This window comes from Sinocyclocheilus grahami, unplaced genomic scaffold (assembly GCF_001515645.1).
Source record: "Sinocyclocheilus grahami isolate Dianchi unplaced genomic scaffold, SAMN03320097.WGS_v1.1 scaffold54.1, whole genome shotgun sequence".
Taxonomy (NCBI): domain Eukaryota; kingdom Metazoa; phylum Chordata; class Actinopteri; order Cypriniformes; family Cyprinidae; genus Sinocyclocheilus; species Sinocyclocheilus grahami.
The window spans coordinates 3,758,705-3,779,618 of NW_015505233.1; the positions used below are offsets into that span (position 1 = coordinate 3,758,705).

Here is a 20,914-nt window from a genome sequence, read left to right on the forward strand (position 1 = left end):
TTTTTTTTTTGGTATATATTTATATTTTTGAGCATTCAAAATACGGAACTATGTCAATGGGCATATGGTTTCAGGCACGCGCTGTACTCTGTAGACCGATCAAAACAGACTGGGCCATCTGACCAATTAGAGCAGAGTAGGCTCACGGAAAGGAGGGGTTTAGAGAGATTGAATCTTAGAACTGCTTCAAACGAATTGTTTGAGAATCGTTGGAAAATGAGGTGATATTAAATGCATATTTTGAGAAAACAAAAGCAGTTTTTGACCTTGCATAAATGCAAACCTATTGCTGGAAACTCCCAAACCAATATTAGGAACCTTAAAAATTGCATAATTGGGGCACTTTAAGGAGCACTTCACAGCTGCAGTGTAACCTTAAATAAATAAACATAACTGTATTATTATGATGATGTAAGGTCATTTTATGATTAAACATACTGAAGAAGTGAGTTCTTGGTTCTCTGCAGAAGTTCCACTGTTTGTCGTTTCCCTGACGAGGCCAGCATCTGCTTCAGCTCAATCCCATTAGCTGAGTGAGATGGGCTTCTGGGCATGCCCACTTCAACAAACGTATCTGAGCCTGATACACAGAGTGGAATAACAATGCATCAATACTGTGCAGTGAATTAGGGTTGCAAAAAATGTGAGATAGATAGATCTTCTGCATTTACAAATACGCAGTGTAAAGTCATAAAAGCACGTCGCCTCTGAACTCTGGAGCAGAGGAAACGTGTTCTGTGGAGTTATAGCTGCAAAGGGGAGACCTACTCCATTATTAATATTTATGTATTTAGAATGTGATGTCATCAAAGTCCCTGTTGGTGTAATGGTCAGGTTTCCCAATACTTTTGTCTATTTAGTGTATAAAAAGTTTGTGTTTTACACCTTCATCTGTAGATTTATTGGAAATTGATTCTAATTGGGTGTGTCCAATGACTTCCTGGGTTGTGTCACAGTGGGCAGAGTTCAGTGATACAGAGGAGATTCGACTGTACACAGAACTGGCGAGCTGCAACATACATGCAACGTCCAGCAGAAACACAAACAAGAAACATAATGAGTTTAAAACAATTTAAACAGATGCACTCATTATGGCATCATCTTATACATAAAGGACACATATGATGCTGCCTTGATTTTGGACAAAAAATACTTATCTTAAAAAGCAGCATATTTTAATCTATAATGCCTAAAAATGTTGCCTACGTATGCAGTTTAGTAACTTTGATGAAGTTTCTCACATGTCCATTGAGATGTTCTGCACTGGCTGGTTTGTGTATTGGTGCGAGTCCAGGTGGAGGGGGCGGTGTGTGAGTGTGTGCTTGACTCTGGACCCCAGAGAGCAGAAGACCACCGAGAGTCGACTGAGACACTGACTGCAGCATCAAGTCTGTGGAGAACCCTGAGCCAGGGACAGAGTGAGAGGGTTATGTAACACACACATATAAAATATGTGGCTGAAAAGAGCACACACTCACCTGCTGTGTTAGCTGTTGAACTGAGTGCACTGGCCCAAAGTGAAGCTGTGTGACCAGTAACATGTGAATGTGTGTGAGCAGGTGTATGTGAGTGTGTATAAATGTGCTGTGAGTTGTTCACTGCTCCATTCTGAATGTTTAACACAGAGCCGTGCCCATTAAGAACACACTTTGGGTTCGGGGAACCATTAGGAATGGGGCTGACAGACGACCTTAGAAGACCAGCTGATAAAAAAGAGAAAAAATAAAGAGTGCAACGTAAATACCAAAAACATTTTTGTCCATAATGTGTTTACAGTTCAGTTATTATTAATTTATTTTGCTCCGATGTAACTTTCAAATCAGAGACAGCACAAGATATGTCGAGAGCCAACAATTAGCATACCAGTTAGACCCAGTGTTATTTTAGTATCATTGACTTTTTCTTTTTGTTAATATTTAGATTTTTTTTTGTAATTAATGGTTAAGTAATTTTGTTGTGTTTTTGTCATTTTTATATGCCTATATTAATTTTTATTTATGCGTTTTAGCTTATTTAATTTAATTTTAAACCTAAACTAAACAAAAATGATAAATGTTACATTTTCAAAAAGGTTTTATTTTATTTTTATTTTATCATTTTATTTCATTTCATTTCATGTTTATTTCCAGTAACAAAAAATGCTCTTTAGGTTTTATTTAATGATAATAAGCCTCATTGGACCTGATTGAAACATTTTTTGTAACATGATTTAACTAAATACCATTGTTATCTGACTTTATTATTGCTTTGATATGTTACATGCTGCTAAGCTAATAATTTGATACTCTTAATTGTATATTACACAAATGTTGGATGAAACAAATTATATATATATTATATATATACATATACACACACACAGGTTGATTTAAAATAATAACAATTATGCAATTTATTTTTAATATTTACTTATTTTTATCTTATCCATAAAGGCCGTGATGCAGGCTTGATTAGACTAAAATAGATTTATTACAAGGAAACATAATTTAACCTTCAATACCTAAAATTTACCTAGGTAAAAAACCTTGCTAGGTTTTGAAACAAAGCTATTGTTACCAGCAAGATTGTTAACTTTTAATCACTATTATGGCATGAATCCTTAATGTAACAGTACTGCAAATATGCACAATTTGTGCATGAGAGCAACAAGGCTTGTGTCTTGAGAACAACAGAGGGGACTGTTTTAAGTCACACTAATAGTGTGTGAGTGGATGTGGAACACAGGCAAACACACACACACACACACACACACACAGCTGTAGCTAATTATGGATCTGCTTGGATACATACATACATACATACATACATACATACACACACATATATACATATATATATAATTTTTATATTAAATTAATTCAATTTTGTTATTTTGCTTTTCCAATAAAGGGAATGAGGGAATTATTTTTTGTCTTCAATTGCTATTGACTGAGCGTAACTTTTGAAATCAGAATATTCCTTTAAATCATTTTTATGAATTTAAATAAAGCTGCAGTAAAATAAAAAATAAAAATATTAGATAAAAAAAAAAAATCTTAAATGGTAATTAGAAATTTGACCTGGCAACTAAATGAAATAACATTAAGCTCAAATACTAAAATTACTCAAACAGAAAAAGAACATAAAAAAACATAAAAATCTTTAAAAACAATAGAGTTAAAACTTAAAAATATTTAACTGATATTCAGTTTAAATAAAAAACTGAATATAATATTACACAATAGTATATAAATAATACTAAAATAAAATGCTGATTAGTCTGCTAGTCCTAGAAGCAATTCGCCAAATAATTGATTTTGAAAACATGTAATTTTGCACATGTCTATTATGAGACCTCTAAGGTTAGATTATAGTCTGCAGTGGCAGCGTGGCTAAATCTACATTTCCTGTTTTGAAAAAACAAGAGCAGAGGAGTAGAATAAGTTTGGCATGCGTCTTGAAATCCCTCTGGTCGGGCACGTTGCTAAAGCCTCAAGGTCTTCAGCCAGCCCAGCATGAGTCTCATCATCTTACAGTACTTACAGAGACTCTCATCCAAACATCGCTCTCAATTTCATCTCTTTCAACATAACGTGTTCTGTTTCACAGATTGGCCACAAACATGGAGAGAGATAGTAAATTAAAGAGCATAAGCCTGAATAGAAAAAATACAGACAAACTGTTGCCATACCATTAGCTGCTGTCTAGCCGCACATACAGCATCAATGCTGCCCTGTATGTAGATGGCTGAGCGGCTAGTGTGTGTGTTGTGCTCGGGGAAGTGTATGTGGGCCCCAGTGCGCTGGGAGATGTTCTTGACGTTGGCTCCATTGCGGCCCAGAAGGAAATTGTGGTGCTGGGGTGCGATGTCCAGTTGTGTGCTGACCAGCACTGAGCTGGCCAAAGACCCAGCGAGGTGCTCCAATAACAAAGCCGTACCGCGCTGAAACACACACAAATAAGTTAGCACACACTTGATATAGATCTGCAGTTGCACAAACACACATACAGGGATGCCAGCATGTGAGCTTACACATACACACACTAATAAAACCATCACCCATCTCCTGTAACGTCTTCCATTATGTGGTGGAGGCTGCTGTTTTTGGTTTAATTTCTGGCAGCTCTAGACGAAAACTAAATCTCTCCATTTCATGAAATGACCTAGTTTCAGTACTTCTGCTACTCAGGAGCTCCACTCATTTCATATCTGCTAATGAATGCAACTTCAGTAGGAGGTTTTGACCGTTTTGGGGTCAAATACATGCACTTTGGAGATTACTTTTAATTGAAAAAACTCAGATTTTACCATTTTATTTTGAAGATATCATATTAAAATGTCTTGGAAACTTTTTACCAAGCATTTATAATAAATTTTTTTCACTTGAAATGGTTTTCACACTACCGTTTGCAAAGTTTGGTGCCAGTAAGATTTTTTTTTTAAAGGAATGTTATACATTCTTGCTGACTAAAAGTGACAGCAAAAAATTGTCATTACATTATATACACCGCGGGCATAATTATTAGGCATGTTGATATTCTGATGATATTTTTTTCCAAGCACATTTTACCAATTCCAAACCACATCCATCTTAATAACTACTATTAATTTTGTATTTAATCATTTATAAATGATATATAATTGTCCATGAATGCAGGAAGTGAAAAACTCCTTATATTAAGGTGTGCAGAATCATTAGGCATGAAATGAGTCAAAAAAGAGGTTTAACTCCGACTGAGATGTCAAAAATTATTAAATCCCCCTGAGAAATATTCAAAACTAATGCAATACAGAAATTGCAAAGTTAAGACATGACCACTGGACAGCAAAATGCTCACTGGGTCAGCGAGGTCAGAAAAAACAGGTGGAGAAGAAAAGACACACGTTAACTGCAAAAGATTTAAGAATTAATGTGAAGAATTAGGTGTAAAACCATCAGGAAACATTTAGTCTCCAGCACCACCATTTTCCAGAACTGCAACCTTCCTGAAGTCTCCAGAATTACAAGGTGTCAGGTTCTCAGAGACTATGCTTGGGTAAAAAAATCCTATAAAATGACCCTCAAGCAAAATTGGCAGAGAAATGTCAACATATGTTGCAGAAAAATGCATTAAAAAATTCAGTGGAGTTTGGATGGCACCCAGTGGCTGTTTGTGGTATGATGCCCCAAATAAAATCTCACAGAAACCTCAATTTTGTTCAGATCAACTTCAAATTTGGAACATAACTTATTTAGACAGAAGGCTTAAATTTTATAGCAATTTTAGAGTAAAACCTGTTGAGTAAAATATTTATTATATATAAAATTAAATTAGTACAGTGTATTTTCTTTACAATAAATTTAAACTTCTATAACTTTTTGATACTTTAATTTTTGGAAAAAATTCCACTTTTGACAATTCAATAATTCATAATTCTGCTGATTGTCTTCTTTAAAAAGAGACCAACCTTAGTTCTGTATTCCAAAGTGTTCATAAATCACAGCAATTTAAGTTTGGATAGTGCACTTTCATGCCTATTTTAGAAAATGGGGGGTGACAGTTAAGGGGTTAATAACTACTATTAATTTTGTATTTAATCATTTATAAATGATATATAATTGTCCATGAATGCAGGAAGTGAAAAACTCCTTATATTAAGGTGTGCAGAATCATTAGGCATGTTTACTTTTACAGATAAAATGAGTCAAAAAAGAGGTTTAACTCCGACTGAGATGTCAAAAATTATTAAATCCCCCTGAGAAATATTCAAAACTAATGCAATACAGAAATTGCAAAGTTAAGACATGACCACTGGACAGCAAAATGCTCACTGGGTCAGCGAGGTCAGAAAAAACAGGTGGAGAAGAAAAGACACACGTTAACTGCAAAAGATTTAAGAATTAATGTGAAGAATTAGGTGTAAAACCATCAGGAAACATTTAGTCTCCAGCACCACCATTTTCCAGAACTGCAACCTTCCTGAAGTCTCCAGAATTACAAGGTGTCAGGTTCTCAGAGACTATGCTTGGGTAAAAAAATCCTATAAAATGACCCTCACTTAATAAAAATAACATGCTGAAGTATTGTGAAATAGATGAAGACTAATTTTTTATAGGCTTTATGGACAGATGAGTTGAGAGCAAAAATCCTATAAAATGACCCTCACTTAATAAAAATAACATGCTGAAGTATTGTGAAATAGATGGAAGACTATTTTTTTATAGGCTTTATGGACAGATGAGTTGAGAGCTACTCTTGAAGGACCAGCACCACATCTTCTTGTACCACTGTTTGAAGAATTTATCTTCAAGAATCAGGCACTAAGTTTTAGGAGCTCATTTTTTGTCAATCCTGCAAGACACACTTTTCAGGATAGGAGATGGAATAAAAATCAGCTATATATGATTATGTAATCATATATAGTTCACTGCTTTAATAATGCAAGCATAATCATTCATGTATAATATTACATTAATACAAATGATAACAAAATAGATTAAATAAAATGCTAAAATAATGCTAATAAAAACAACGATCCCCAACAATCCAGCTCTTTCAATAGCAGTATTCATTTATAAGTCTATCACTTCATGCCTCACCTTAACGCCACTGGCATTGTTCTGGTTGCCACGGACGATGGCGGTGTTGCCATAGAGACGGGAGGGAGGTTTGAAGGAGATGGAGACGTTGTAAGTGTGGGAGATATGCTGAACTACAGGAGAGCTACAGTCCACATGCTGCACCAAACCACTGCATTCGAACATCAGCATCAATGGCAACAGCTCCTACAGAGAGGATGGGGAAGAATGATGCTTTTGAGGAAAAACAACACATGGGTTAAAGACAACACAGAACAAATGATGATGACATTTCAACCACTAGGGTGCAGCACATAAAGCTCCTAATCTATGGTTGGCTCCTTAAAACTGGACCACAAGGGGGCGCTAGTGAAAAATTAGACCGGAAAAACAGTGCATTTTAGGCTTTCTGGGTTAAGGTTATTAATTAAATAGCCTAATATATTTATATAGGTTTGTGAAAACATTTCAGTATTTTCTAAGTGTATCTTTTGCCTTTATATTGTTCAAGGTTTAAGGCAAAATTCTCAGTAAAATTAAATTAAAATTTAACTGAAAAAGTTTCTCTTCAGGTTTTACATCTAATACTCTTAATTGTGGGTAGAAAAAAATATGCATATTTACAAGTAAATATTTTACAGATAATATCTTAAATTGTGTGGGATGTAGTATAATCACAAATAAAAGACAATTATTTAATATTGGAGACATTGTTTTTATAATATAATCCTTGCTAAAATGGTCATTTATACCTGAACATATACAGTGTAGCCAGAGCTGGGTAGCAACTGATTACATGTAATCTGGATTATGTAATCAGAACCCAAAAATGAAGTACTTGTAATTTGATTAAATTACATTTTAAAATACTTGTAATCAGACTACAGTTACTTTTATATTGATTACATGATTACATATTATTCACACAATACCAATGAATTACTCATCATTTATTGATTCTTCCTAATTCCTCTTTTCCATCTTTTAAATGCTCCTTTCTAAAATAGCCTACCGCTTATCAGAAAAAGAAGAAAGAATGCTTGTAAAGCACAGGTAAACAAATTCTCACCCGTATTTTAACTCTCGCTGCTTCTACGCCAGTCAGCTGCCCTGCTATTGACACCTGAGAGAAAAATATAGAAACAAAGAAATGATTGTACTTCATGATCTTTCTACATAACATGTGCAGATGTTTATTCCTTTCTCTCATCCTGTAAGAATTTTAGTTAAGCTTAAATAAGACACAGTGTCACGTCCAGAAACCGGATTTATTACCCATCGAAACATTAAATGGGAGTGTGTGTGTGGCAGTGCGCCAGTCAAAAAACCTTAATTAAAGTCCAGCTAGTTTTATTTTTTTGTTTCCATCATTTCATCCCGACAAACACACGTTTAATCACGCCCTGTGAGAATTAATCCCGGTTTGGAACCAAGTGACTCGGCCCAGTTCAGAGAGTCCATCTGGTTTGGCTCTGAAGTCGTGTTTGTCCATGCGTGCGCTTGTATACGCTACTAACATTCCAAACTGTCTGCACGCCTCGTCAGACCACTCAGCAGTCCATTTAAACCTGAGAGCCGTCCAACAGCCAATCAGATCCATCATACTCCAAACCATTCTCATCCTCCAGCCAATACAAACTGCTTCATGTCCCTCAGCCAATAAAATGATTCAGCTAGAGTTCAGCCACTGCTCGATAGTAAATGTTGGCTGGATGGAAGAGATTTGCTGTGCTTTTTGCTAAATTTCAACAAGAAATCAAACATATTCCCATAGCAAGGATAATTCACACAAAACTACAAATTCTGTCATGCATTCACTCTCATGTCTTTTAAAACCTACATTTCTTTCGTCCATAGAACATAAAAGCCATGACTTTTGCACATTAAAACACCAAAAAGTGCTATAAAATGTTATGACGTGTGCACTATTTCTTTTACTTTTTTGTGAGGAAATGCAAGTAATTACGATTGGTCACAATACATGCAAGAACCAATGACATTATCAGTTATCTTCTTACAGATTTGAAAAACAATAAGCAACAGTAAGAATTTTCATTTTAGGGTGAACTTTTACTAAAATAAAAATTAACATCTAGAAAATAGGTATGATAAAATGTTGAAAATGTGTGTGTCTGTACCTGGTTGCTCTTCTCCCCCTGGCTGTGCCTATTGGAGTCAGGAAAGTGTATGTGACAGCCCGTCTCTTCCATCACTCGCTTGATGTTATTCCCTCCTTTCCCAATAACATGCGAGTGCTCCGTGTGTGAGACGTCCATCTTCAGGGTCACACGATTACTCTATAGGTGTCAAAGGCCACAATTTAGAAAAACGAGAGAGCATTCATGGAAATCTATCAGGGCTGAATTAAAATCCTTTAATCCTGCTCCAAACTCTAAGAAGATTACATTCAGATACACTACCACTTAAAAGTTCGGGGTCAGAAAGATTTTTATAAAAAGAAATGAATACTTCAATTCAGCAAGAATGCATTTAACTGATCAAAAGAGAAATAGGCTTATATACACTACCAGTCAAAAGTTATTGAACAGTAAGAATTTTCTTCTGCTCGCCAAGCCTGCATTTATTTGATCAAAAATACAGCAAAAGCAGTAATATTGTGAAATATTTTTACTATTTAAAATAACTGCTTTCTATTTGAATATATTTTAAAATGTAATTTATTCCTGTGATCAAAGCAAAATTTTTATAGAAATTAATACTTTTATTTAGCAAGGATGCTTTACATTGATCAAAAGTGATGATAAAGAAATTTATAATATTACAAAAGATTTCTATTTCAGATAATTTTCTATTCATCAAGGAAACCTGAAATTTTTTTACTCTGTTTTCAACAAAATAATTAATGTTTTTTGAGCGGCAAATTAGAATGATTTCTGAAGGTTCATGTAACTGGAGTAATGATGCTAAAAATACAGCTTTGAAGTCACAGGAATACATTACATAACAGTGAAAAATATTTCAAAATGTTACTGTTTTTTATTTCAAAATGTTACATTTTGCCAGATTTATTCTTAAAACAAGAAATATTTATGCTTAAAACAAGAAAAAAATATTTCTCGGTGGGGTAAGAAAAATAAGCATTCTCTCCCAAATTCTTAAGCAATTCAGCTTTTAAAGATGCTTAGATTTTTTTCTGAAAAATAAAATATACTGGTTTAGATGAGCAGGTTTTTGTAGCAAACCCATACAGACAAGACTTTTCCACGACAGTCATAAGCTTATCAGTTACCTTTGTGTCAAGAACGGACATTATTTTCTCTTTTGCCTCTCGCACATCTTCCCTTTTTCCACTGACCTTAATATGTGGATCTGTGAGAAGGAGAGGAAGAGAGCAGATGAGTGCAGGACAAGAGAACAAAGTCATACATTAACAAAGATGCTTACATTCAGTTTGAGGAATTAAACTACAACTGCAGTTTTAACACTAGTGGTTTCACTTTTCTCTGTCAGTTTACCACACAGACAACCCTTACATACATCATGAGAAAGATAGTTGCTTTACTGCTACTCTCTAAAAATAGCTTGTGTCGTGTAACGTCTTGGAATTCTGTTTTTCTCTACACATATTCTTTGACTGTTTCACTCTCCCTAAAACACTCCCACGAACTTCAGGATTGGGCCTAGAGGAGCAGGGGGGAAATCAAACAGGAAGGATCGCTGTCTTAGACACACACACACACAAAGTACATTGTTATTGGGGGAGGTATTAGAGTAACACCAGTAGGGGTCTCCTTGTCCAGCCCACAAAACTATCCTCTTCCTGCCATATGGTAGTCATCAACTCCATGTGTGTGCGTGGGGTTGCATGTGTGGCCAGCATGTTTATGAATGGAGAATGTCTATGCATGTCTGTAAGGAATGTAACAGTTCACGCGTGCATATATGAGGTTATGATATCAATGCCAATGTCTGTCTTTCATTTAAAGTGCTCAACATATAGATGAGACTGAGTTGGTATATGCATATAAAATAAACACACATATAGATATTTGTTCGTTTTTTGCTGATGAAACATCATGAATGTTAGTATCTTGGACATGGCTTCAATCAAGTCATTTATTTCTGTTCTCAACCAAATTGTCCAGCTTTTCTACACTCCAGTTGAGTGACTTTTTTTTTGTCCGACAGACAGCCGCATTTAAAAGTACTTTACTGACTCAGGGCAGAGTGGAACAGACATCTCTCAGATTGATAACATCTGTTACAGAGGCTGAAAATAGAAAGAAGGAAAAAATAGAGAGAAAATGAGAAAAGCGTTTGAGACCAGGGAGAGTAAAATATAGTTTAAAATGTGAGTCACAAACACTGACCATTATTTACAACAAGATGAACAGTGGACTTTACAGAAGATACAGAAAGCATGAAAAAAAAAAAAAAAAAAAGAGAGATCTTAGGCTCATCATCAAGAAGAATATATTAAGAGGGAAAAGATTGACTGATTCTGAATAAACTGTGGTAAATGACTGTTGAGATACATGGTACTTTAAGGTCAGAAACAAAAAACAAAAAATTTTAATTCTTTGAAAGTAAAACAAATTACCAATAAATTATCTGTGTTAACTGATTTTAGCAGGTACAAGGCATGCACTCTGTATTTTTGTTTGTTTGTTGCACTAGACAATATGGCAGCTGGACTTAGCGGCATGAATGTTGCATCAGACAAAAATGAAAAATTGCAGTTATATCATATCAGAAATGTTGAAAACAAGTCAGCCATGATCAATTTAGATGAGTGATTTGGCTGGGTAACCTGCACCATGTGAACTAAATCAGCATAAGTCTACTGATAGGACTGTCTTCATCTTATGGGGGTTACGTGATTTTAAGCAGGATTATAATTATGATTAATTTCTTTAGGGGTTTTAAACAGAAAAATGACTGAGTGTAAGGAGATCCGAACCTCCAAAAACACACTCTTTGTGTCTTTCAGTCGCGTGGCAATGAGCCACATACACAAAAATATGTGCAAACGTTCACAGTCATAAAGAAAGCACAAAAACAGGTTCATGAAATATTAGCCTCAAAAAAACATTCATATGTACATTCATCATCAATTATATGGAAAAGCACAAATTAAGAGCCTGTCATCTTTTGAATGAGACTTATGAGATTTACAGCAATCTGGACTCTGTCTTTTAAATTAATAAGGAACATTAAAAGTAGCAAAGAACACTAACTTCTTTTGAAACTACTAATCCATCCAGTTTCATGTCACTCTTCACCCACAGTAGATTCAGTTGTGTTTAGTGTTGCCAGATCCTCTCACATTAATCATTTAGGAAAACGCCTTAAGGGCCTGATTATGTTCTATGGCTTTTGAAAGCCAACATTTTGGTATGAACTATTGCCACAAAAAATTAGAGAACTCACAGACTTGCGCCACCTAATCTCCTCTACAAAATCAGATGCTAATTAACATTACCGTTTTATATACACCACCATTTAAACATTTGGGTCTGAAAATGTAATATATAATAGTTTAATATATTTTCATTTATTTTGATGTCAAAGCTGAATTTTCAGCAGTCATTACTGCAGTTTTCAGTGTCACATGATCCTTCAGAAATCATTCTAATATGCTGATTTGATATTCAAGAAACATTTCTTTTTATATTAGTGCTGTCAAACGATTAATCGCGATTAATCGCATCCAAAATAAAAGTTTTTGTTTACATATGTGTGTGCATATTGTGTATATTTATTATGTATATATAAACACACACACATACATCATATATTTTGAAAATATTTACATGTATATATTTATATTCATATAAAAACTGCATTTTGTATTTACTTGCATTATCTTTGTGTAATATTTAAATATGTTTGATGATCTGAAACATTAAAGTGTGACAAACATGCAAAAAACTAAGAAATCTGGAAGGGGGCCAACACTTTTTCACACCAATGTATTATGTAAACAAAAATGTTATTTTGGATGCGATTAATCGTTTGACAGCACTAATTTTATCATCAATGTTAAAAGCAGTTGTGCTGCTGAATATTTTGGTAGTTGGTAGTTTATCTTTCATCAACAACCTTTGATCAGTTCCTAATGGGAAATCAATGTTGTGTACCTATCAAAAGTCTTAAAGGAACAGATCACTAAAAAAAGATATTTTGCCATAATTTACTCCCCTCGTGTCTTTCAAACTTGTATGAAATTCTTTCTTCTGTGGGACATAAAACAAAAATAATTTTTGAAAAAGTTTTTGTCCATATTAGGAAAGCCATTGGGGTCCAATATGTATTCACTGTACAAAAAAAAAACACTGAGGCATTTGTCAATATATCCGTGTTCCACATATGAAAGAAAGTCATACAGGTTTAGGAACAACATGAAGGTGAGTAAATGACAGAATTTTCATCTTTAGGCGAACTACCTTTTTAAAGCTGTGAGACAGACAAAGACAAACTGAGAAAGCCAGCAAGATACTAGATACAACGCAATTCTCCATCAGAGGCAGCAGCTTGTGAACAGATTGTAGGTTTGCATAGTACACTACCACAGTGACTTCTGCCATAACTACTGTCTGTCTGTTTGTTGTGTATACCTTTTTTGGACTTTGCTCCAATCTTCAGTTTGGACGGCCAGGCGATCTGAGTGTTGGTTTCATCCATGACCTTAAACACAAAAATCACTGGCATAAGTGGATGCAAATCCATGTTAATCCAAGTATGAATTCAAAAACACATAACCCTGCTACACTAATATTAGCAAATCCATGGATTTGGTCGATTTGGTTCTCAAAACACAAACACACAAAAACTCACATTTCACTTATGCTAAAATATTCTCACTGACAGAAATGTTCAGGCTGTTTCAATAGAGGTCTTACAATCATCTCTCTGGCTAAACCATGCCCCACTTTCTCGTTCTCACACACATATACACACAGCTGGCTCAAAAACCCGTGAAACATGTAACAGCCAGTTGGCAGAGAGTCTTTGACAGGCATAGTATGCTAACCAGTAGCATATGTGTAGGAAAAGAGAGAGAAAACAAGAATGGTAATGTGTTTTGTGTGCATATAAAATACACAAAAGAGAAACTTATGGTAATTTACAGCTACATGAATACACAGGTTCATTGTTTATTAAAAATCTGCCGTGATTTTGCCTGGAGCTCAATCGTCCTCTGGAAGAAGGCAGAGCGCTTCACTATTTTTAGTGGTTTTGTCTTTCATGTAAATTCATTTTTTTTAGAGCAAACCACAACTTTGGCAACACACTCCTTTGTCTCTATAGAAAACAGATTTCTGTGCCCGTTTTGTGGCACACTTTCTATGTTCCTGCCTATAAAAACCTCTTGGCTTTCATGGTCAGCGAGGCTTTACTGTACAGCAGTTCTCATGAGAAGTTTTGGCAACAAACCCAATTTATTTCAGGAAAAAAATATCTGAGCATGAAACTGCAGCATATAAACAAAAAAAAAACTCCAGTGTAGTTTTCCCATATGACCTTTAGGATAATTTCAGCCTCTGGGCTAATACTAACTAGATTCATTTATTTTAATTAAATATGACACAGATTTGCATTTGCTCGTCTCTGACAGATTGACTGAATATAACAAGTAGTCATTTAGTGTCATCTCTTCAGAGAAGCTTGGATAGGATAGGCAGCACTGAGCGATCATGACTTGACATGACGATCATTTCACTTATTGCTTTTTACAGCCCAGGCTGCACGTGCTTGTTCATAAACTGGAAACATTCAGTCCCGCATGCTCTGCTAAATTTTACGGCCCATACTGTTCCAGGTTTCATTAATCTTGGATCTGTGGTTCAACAGCAGGCTTCAGTTTTTATTTTGTTTTGACACCCTAAAGGACAAAAAACCGGAGAACCTTTTTTTTACTTAAGGGAACACGTTTATTAATCTTCCCAGATCTTCTTAAGTCTGTAAATCATACGCACAGCTGTGACGCATCCTGTTATTTAGATTTGTGAAATTACGTCTTGAAAACAGCAAAGTTTAGCAAGGCTACAATGAAACAACAATCTACACACCCTTTCTACAGTGAGCCTGAATCAAGTTTCCTTCCATGTTATAACAAGCAAAACATCACAAACAACTAAACATTTTATGTTTACTGAACTTTGTTTCATGTGTTTTTATGTATTGAAAATAGGGCTGCACGATAAATCGCATGCGATATTTAACACGCATCTTGTCAGAAAGTCGGTTCTGTAATCAGTGGTAAATCTCCATCACATGCGGGCTTTCACATGGAGCAGCATTAACTACACAGAGCCGTTGTTCACTGACGAGCATTAACTACACAGAGCCGTTGTTCACACACACACACATATATACACAGGTGCATCTAAAAAAATTTGAATACCATGACAAAATATTTTTTGTAACTCATTTCAAAAAGTTAAACTTTCATATATTCTAGATTCATTACATGTAAAGCAAAACATTTCAAAGTTTTTTGTATTAATTTTGATGATTAGAGCTTATAACTCATGAAAGTCAAAAATCTAGTATCTCAAAAAAAATTTCATTTAATTTCAATAAAGAGTTCAATTAAATAACCATCCCTACAGTATAAATTCCGGGTATCTCTTGTTCTTTGACACCACGATAATGGGGAAGACTGCTGACTTGGCAATGGTCCAGAAGACGGCAATGGTCCCTCCACAAAAAGGGGTAAGTCACAGAAGGTCATTACTGAAAGGGGTGGCTGTTCACAGAGTGCTGTATCAAAGCATATTAAATGCAAAGTTGACTGGAATGAAGAAATTGGGTAGGAAAAGGTGCACAAGCAACAGGGATGACTGCAAGCTTGAGAATACTGTCAAGCAAAGCTGATTCAAAGACTTGGGAGAGCTTCACAAGGAGTGGACTGAAGCTGGAGTCAGTGCATCAAGAGACACCACACTCAGACGTCTTCAGGAAAAGGGCTACCAAGCCACTTCTGAAACTGAAACAATGTCAGAAGCATCTTACCTGGGCTAAGGAGAAAAAGAACTGGACTGTTGCTCAGTGGTCCAAAGTTCTCTTTTCAGATCAAAGTAAATTTTGCATTTCATTTGGAAATCAAGGTCTGGAGTTTGGAGTCTGGAGGAAGACTGGAGAGGCACAGAATCCAAGCTGCTTGAAGTCCAGTGTGAAGTTTCCGAAGTCAGTGATGATTTGGGGTGCTGTGACGTCTGCTGGTGTTGGTCTATTGTGTTTTATCAAGTCCAAAGTCAATGTAGCCATCTACCAGGAGATTTTGGAGCACTTTATGCTTTCATCTGCTGACAAGCTTTATGGAGATGCTGATTTCCTTTTCCAGCAGGACTTAGCACCTGCCCACAGTGCCAAAACCACTTCCAAGTGGTTTGCTGACCATGATATTACTGTGCTTGATTGGCCAGCCAACATGCCTGACCTAAACCCCATATGGAATCTATGGGACATTTTCAAGAGAAAGATGAGAAACAGTCGATCCAACAATACAGATGAGCTGATGACACCCTAAAGGACAAAAAACCGGAGAACCTTTTTTTTACTTAAGGGAACACGTTTATTAATCTTCCCAGATCTTCTTAAGTCTGTAAATCATACGCACAGCTGTGACGCATCCTGTTATTTAGATTTGTGAAATTACGTCTTGAAAACAGCAAAGTTTAGCAAGGCTACAATGAAACAACAATCTACACACCCTTTCTACAGTGAGCCTGAATCAAGTTTCCTTCCATGTTATAACAAGCAAAACATCACAAACAACTAAACATTTTATGTTTACTGAACTTTGTTTCATGTGTTTTTATGTATTGAAAATAGGGCTGCACGATAAATCGCATGCGATATTTAACACGCATCTTGTCAGAAAGTCGGTTCTGTAATCAGCGGTAAATCTCCATCACATGCGGGCTTTCACATGGAGCAGCATTAACTACACAGAGCCGTTGTTCACTGACGAGCATTAACTACACAGAGCCGTTGTTCACACACACACACATATATACACAGGTGCATCTAAAAAAATTTGAATACCATGACAAAATATTTTTTGTAACTCATTTCAAAAAGTTAAACTTTCATATATTCTAGATTCATTACATGTAAAGCAAAACATTTCAAAGTTTTTTGTATTAATTTTGATGATTAGAGCTTATAACTCATGAAAGTCAAAAATCTAGTATCTCAAAAAAAATTTCATTTAATTTCAATAAAGAGTTCAATTAAATAACCATCCCTACAGTATAAATTCCGGGTATCTCTTGTTCTTTGACACCACGATAATGGGGAAGACTGCTGACTTGGCAATGGTCCAGAAGACGGCAATGGTCCCTCCACAAAAAGGGGTAAGTCACAGAAGGTCATTACTGAAAGGGGTGGCTGTTCACAGAGTGCTGTATCAAAGCATATTAAATGCAAAGTTGACTGGAATGAAGAAATTGGGTAGGAAAAGGTGCACAAGCAACAGGGATGACTGCAAGCTTGAGAATACTGTCAAGCAAAGCTGATTCAAAGACTTGGGAGAGCTTCACAAGGAGTGGACTGAAGCTGGAGTCAGTGCATCAAGAGACACCACACTCAGACGTCTTCAGGAAAAGGGCTACCAAGCCACTTCTGAAACTGAAACAATGTCAGAAGCATCTTACCTGGGCTAAGGAGAAAAAGAACTGGACTGTTGCTCAGTGGTCCAAAGTTCTCTTTTCAGATCAAAGTAAATTTTGCATTTCATTTGGAAATCAAGGTCTGGAGTTTGGAGTCTGGAGGAAGACTGGAGAGGCACAGAATCCAAGCTGCTTGAAGTCCAGTGTGAAGTTTCCGAAGTCAGTGATGATTTGGGGTGCTGTGACGTCTGCTGGTGTTGGTCTATTGTGTTTTATCAAGTCCAAAGTCAATGTAGCCATCTACCAGGAGATTTTGGAGCACTTTATGCTTTCATCTGCTGACAAGCTTTATGGAGATGCTGATTTCCTTTTCCAGCAGGACTTAGCACCTGCCCACAGTGCCAAAACCACTTCCAAGTGGTTTGCTGACCATGATATTACTGTGCTTGATTGGCCAGCCAACATGCCTGACCTAAACCCCATATGGAATCTATGGGACATTTTCAAGAGAAAGATGAGAAACAGTCGATCCAACAATACAGATGAGCTGAAGGCTCAATAGTGCCTCAGCAGTGCCACAGGCTGATCGCTTCCAAGCCACACCTTACTGATGCTGTCATTTGTGCTAAAGGAACCCCGACCAAGTATTGAGTGCACAAATGAACATACTTTAAAGAACTTGAACTTTTCTGTTTTGCAAATCCTTTTTTTTTTTTTGATTGATCTTAGGAAATATTCCAATATTTTGATATACTGGATTTTTGCCTTTCATGAGCTGTAATCATCAAATCATCAAAATTTAAAAAAAAAAAAAAAACCTTTGAAATGTTTTACTTCACATGTAATGAATCTAGAATAAATGAAAGTTTCACTTTTTGAAACAAGTTACAAAAAAATAAAAGTACTTTTTCATGATATTCTAATTTTTTTAGATGCACCTGTATATATGTGTGTGTGTGTGTGTGAGAAAGAGAGAGAGTGTTTTTATGTTTTTGAAAGAAGTCTCTTATGCTCACCAAGGCTGAATTTATTTGATCAAAAATACAGTAAAGTGAAAATGAAGTGACGTGACGTGTGGTCAAGTATGGTGTCACATACTTGGAATTTGTGCTCTGCATTTAACCCATCCAAGAGCACACACACAGTATTGAACACACACACACCGCGAACACACGCCCGGAGCAGTTGGAGGTTGGGGGTTGGGTGCCTTGCTCAGGGGTCATGTATTGTCACCTCAGTCATGGTATTGAAGGTGGAGAGAGCACTGGACATTCACTCCCCCCACCTACAATCCCTGCCGGACCTGAGACTTGAACCCACGACCTTCGGGATACAAGTCCGACTCGCTCTAAAAACAGTAATATTATTACAATTAAACAACAGTTTTATATTCTATTATATTTTAAAATATAATTTATTCCTGTGATGGCAAAACAAGATTTATTTTAACAAAAAAAAATTAATTTTAAATCCTCTGTAATGCAATCTATTGCACAAAACATAAGTCACTTGCACACACTAGAAACAAGACACTTGTAAGCTAAACACAAAGTAACTTTATTATTGCGGCAATGGGAAAAGTCATTCTGTAAAATTTGCTACATTCTCTTCGGTTAAGTTTAAATATGGTGTTTCCGTTAAGCAATGCAACAATGTCAAGAGCACTGATGACCTTGAACCAAGCGAAGGCTCAATCAAACATGCCTGAAGGAACCCCGAACATTTCAGATGGAATTAAAAGGTGAACGGTACTTAAAGTTTGTACAGGCAGAGCGCCAGTTCCCATTTCCATTCTGTGTGTTTGCGTTGTGCTGCCACGCTGCTGTGCATTCTATAGGAGCAGGCTTTATTCCCGACCTGCTCTCACTTTCTCTCTTGACTGCTTTCTTTGGCTCCAATTTGCTGATGAGGGAGATTTCTGACAGACCACACAGCAGTTTTAGGGTTTGCGGTTTATTTTTGTGACGGACCAGCACATACCTATCAAATGGGTCAGACGATTTCAGAAAAATTGGGTTAACTATACATTTGAAAATATCACCACCCAATATCATCCTGTCACAGGAATGTATACACTCACCGCTAAAAGGAGAGAAAGTTTCAAACGGCAGTGACTTCAAAGTACCGAAGTCACACAAACTGTGATCTTCTTTAAGTCATTAAAAATGGGCACCGTGATGGAGAACAGTGTTTATATTTGACAAATGATGTGCAAGAGAGAGTGGATGTGCAAGAGCGTGTGTATTGAGATCTGCTTCCTGTTTCCTTTGTTGATTCAGCTGAGGAGCACTCAGAAGAACGAGCAAAGAAAAGAGGTGTGAGGAGGAGAAAAGGAGGGAAACGGAACAAGGGAAGAAGAAAGGGCTGGGAAAGCCTTCACTTTGACTGGAGGCTGAACTGCACATGTGTACACAATACACTGCAAAAAAATAAAACAAATCCATTACAAACTCTGTAGTATATTAACTGATCCATAATATGGCACAATAGGAACTCAAGGGATACTCCACCCAAAAACGAAAATTCTGTCATCATTTACTCAAATTGATCAAAAGTGACAGAAGACATTTAAAACGGTTTCCACAAAAATATTAAGCAGCACAACTATTTTCAATGTTGATAATAATCAGAAATAAGCAGCAAATCAGCATATTAGAATGATTTATGAAATATCAAAATTCAGCTTTTCCATCAAAGGAATAAATAACTTTTTACAATATACTAAAATAAAAAATCTATTTTATTATTATTTTAGTTAACTAATTTATTTTAAATTGTAATATTTAATTGTATTCATATTATTTTTATACATACATAAAATGTGTTTTTAACTATATATATATATATATATATATATAAAAATGTGTGTGTGTGTGTGTATGTGTAACAGAAACTGTAACTATGGCTGCCGTATAATGTTTTTCTTGTCAGTTTATTTTTACATTTTTTGAGTGACTTTTGAGAAAATGTTGAGGAATTGAATGAAACGATGATAAAACAACAGTGAAGGAATTGGAAGAGACTACCGCTGTGGCAGGGATCGCGGAACGAACCAACCGTTTGGTTGCAGAACTACATAATACATACATAGTTCATAAACATACATAGTAACATGAAACATAATAGGCTATAAACAGTACTAAGTTAGATGTCTGATTTGTTAGCCTATGTATTTTTATGCTATGATTCTCCCACGATTCTGAAAACAAACATTAGACAACCAAACAAAACATGCAATTTCAGTTTCTGACAAAATATTTTATTTATAAATTGTATATTTATAAATGTCTAAAATGTTATAAATGAGTGTATTTAAAAATATTTATTAATTTAAATGAATTCATTATGTAGCTAAAAAAATCATTTAAAAAAAAAAAAGGAAGACTTTTTGAACAAATCTCTTGAATGATTCAGACATCAAATACATGTAATAGTCACTGTTTGCCACCTACTGGCATAATGTAACATATACAATCTATATTTGAAGCGTATCATTAGTTCCAAAGGTTAATTACTCGTTTTGATCGAGGCTGCTGCAACATCAGAGTCTATATCCGGATTCAAAACTTTTCTCCAAATACTTTCGTTATTATTTAATGTTTGCAACAGAAATGTAGCCTACTGTGTAAGTAGATTGTTTGTGTAGACTGTTTCAACGATAAAGCTTAGGCTACATGATGAGTGCTGCGTTGCTCAATCTGGATCAGTGGCTGCGTGAAAGCAGGTTTAAAGGGGCTCTTGGTGCATAAAGAAGATCTGTAAATTTGCAAAGACTAAAGTCTCAAATCCAAAGAG

The 20,914-nt window shown here is 35.7% G+C and overlaps 1 protein-coding gene across 1 annotated transcript in view; it reads right to left on the minus strand.

The window, feature by feature from the left end:
• Nucleotides 1-20,914, minus strand: part of LOC107583637 (protein bicaudal C homolog 1-A-like) — a 50,718-nt gene that overhangs the window by 11,706 nt on the left and 18,098 nt on the right. Inside the window, exons 3-13 of the mRNA XM_016269924.1 lie at nt 13,118-13,187; nt 9,790-9,869; nt 8,678-8,836; nt 7,609-7,662; nt 6,561-6,746; nt 3,671-3,922; nt 1,479-1,608; nt 1,242-1,402; nt 955-1,009; nt 439-580; nt 284-318 (exon numbers count right to left, since the gene is read on the minus strand). Of these exons, the coding sequence (XP_016125410.1) occupies nt 284-318; nt 439-580; nt 955-1,009; nt 1,242-1,402; nt 1,479-1,608; nt 3,671-3,922; nt 6,561-6,746; nt 7,609-7,662; nt 8,678-8,836; nt 9,790-9,869; nt 13,118-13,187 (1,324 nt within the window). The remainder of the gene's footprint in view (nt 1-283; nt 319-438; nt 581-954; nt 1,010-1,241; nt 1,403-1,478; nt 1,609-3,670; nt 3,923-6,560; nt 6,747-7,608; nt 7,663-8,677; nt 8,837-9,789; nt 9,870-13,117; nt 13,188-20,914) is intronic.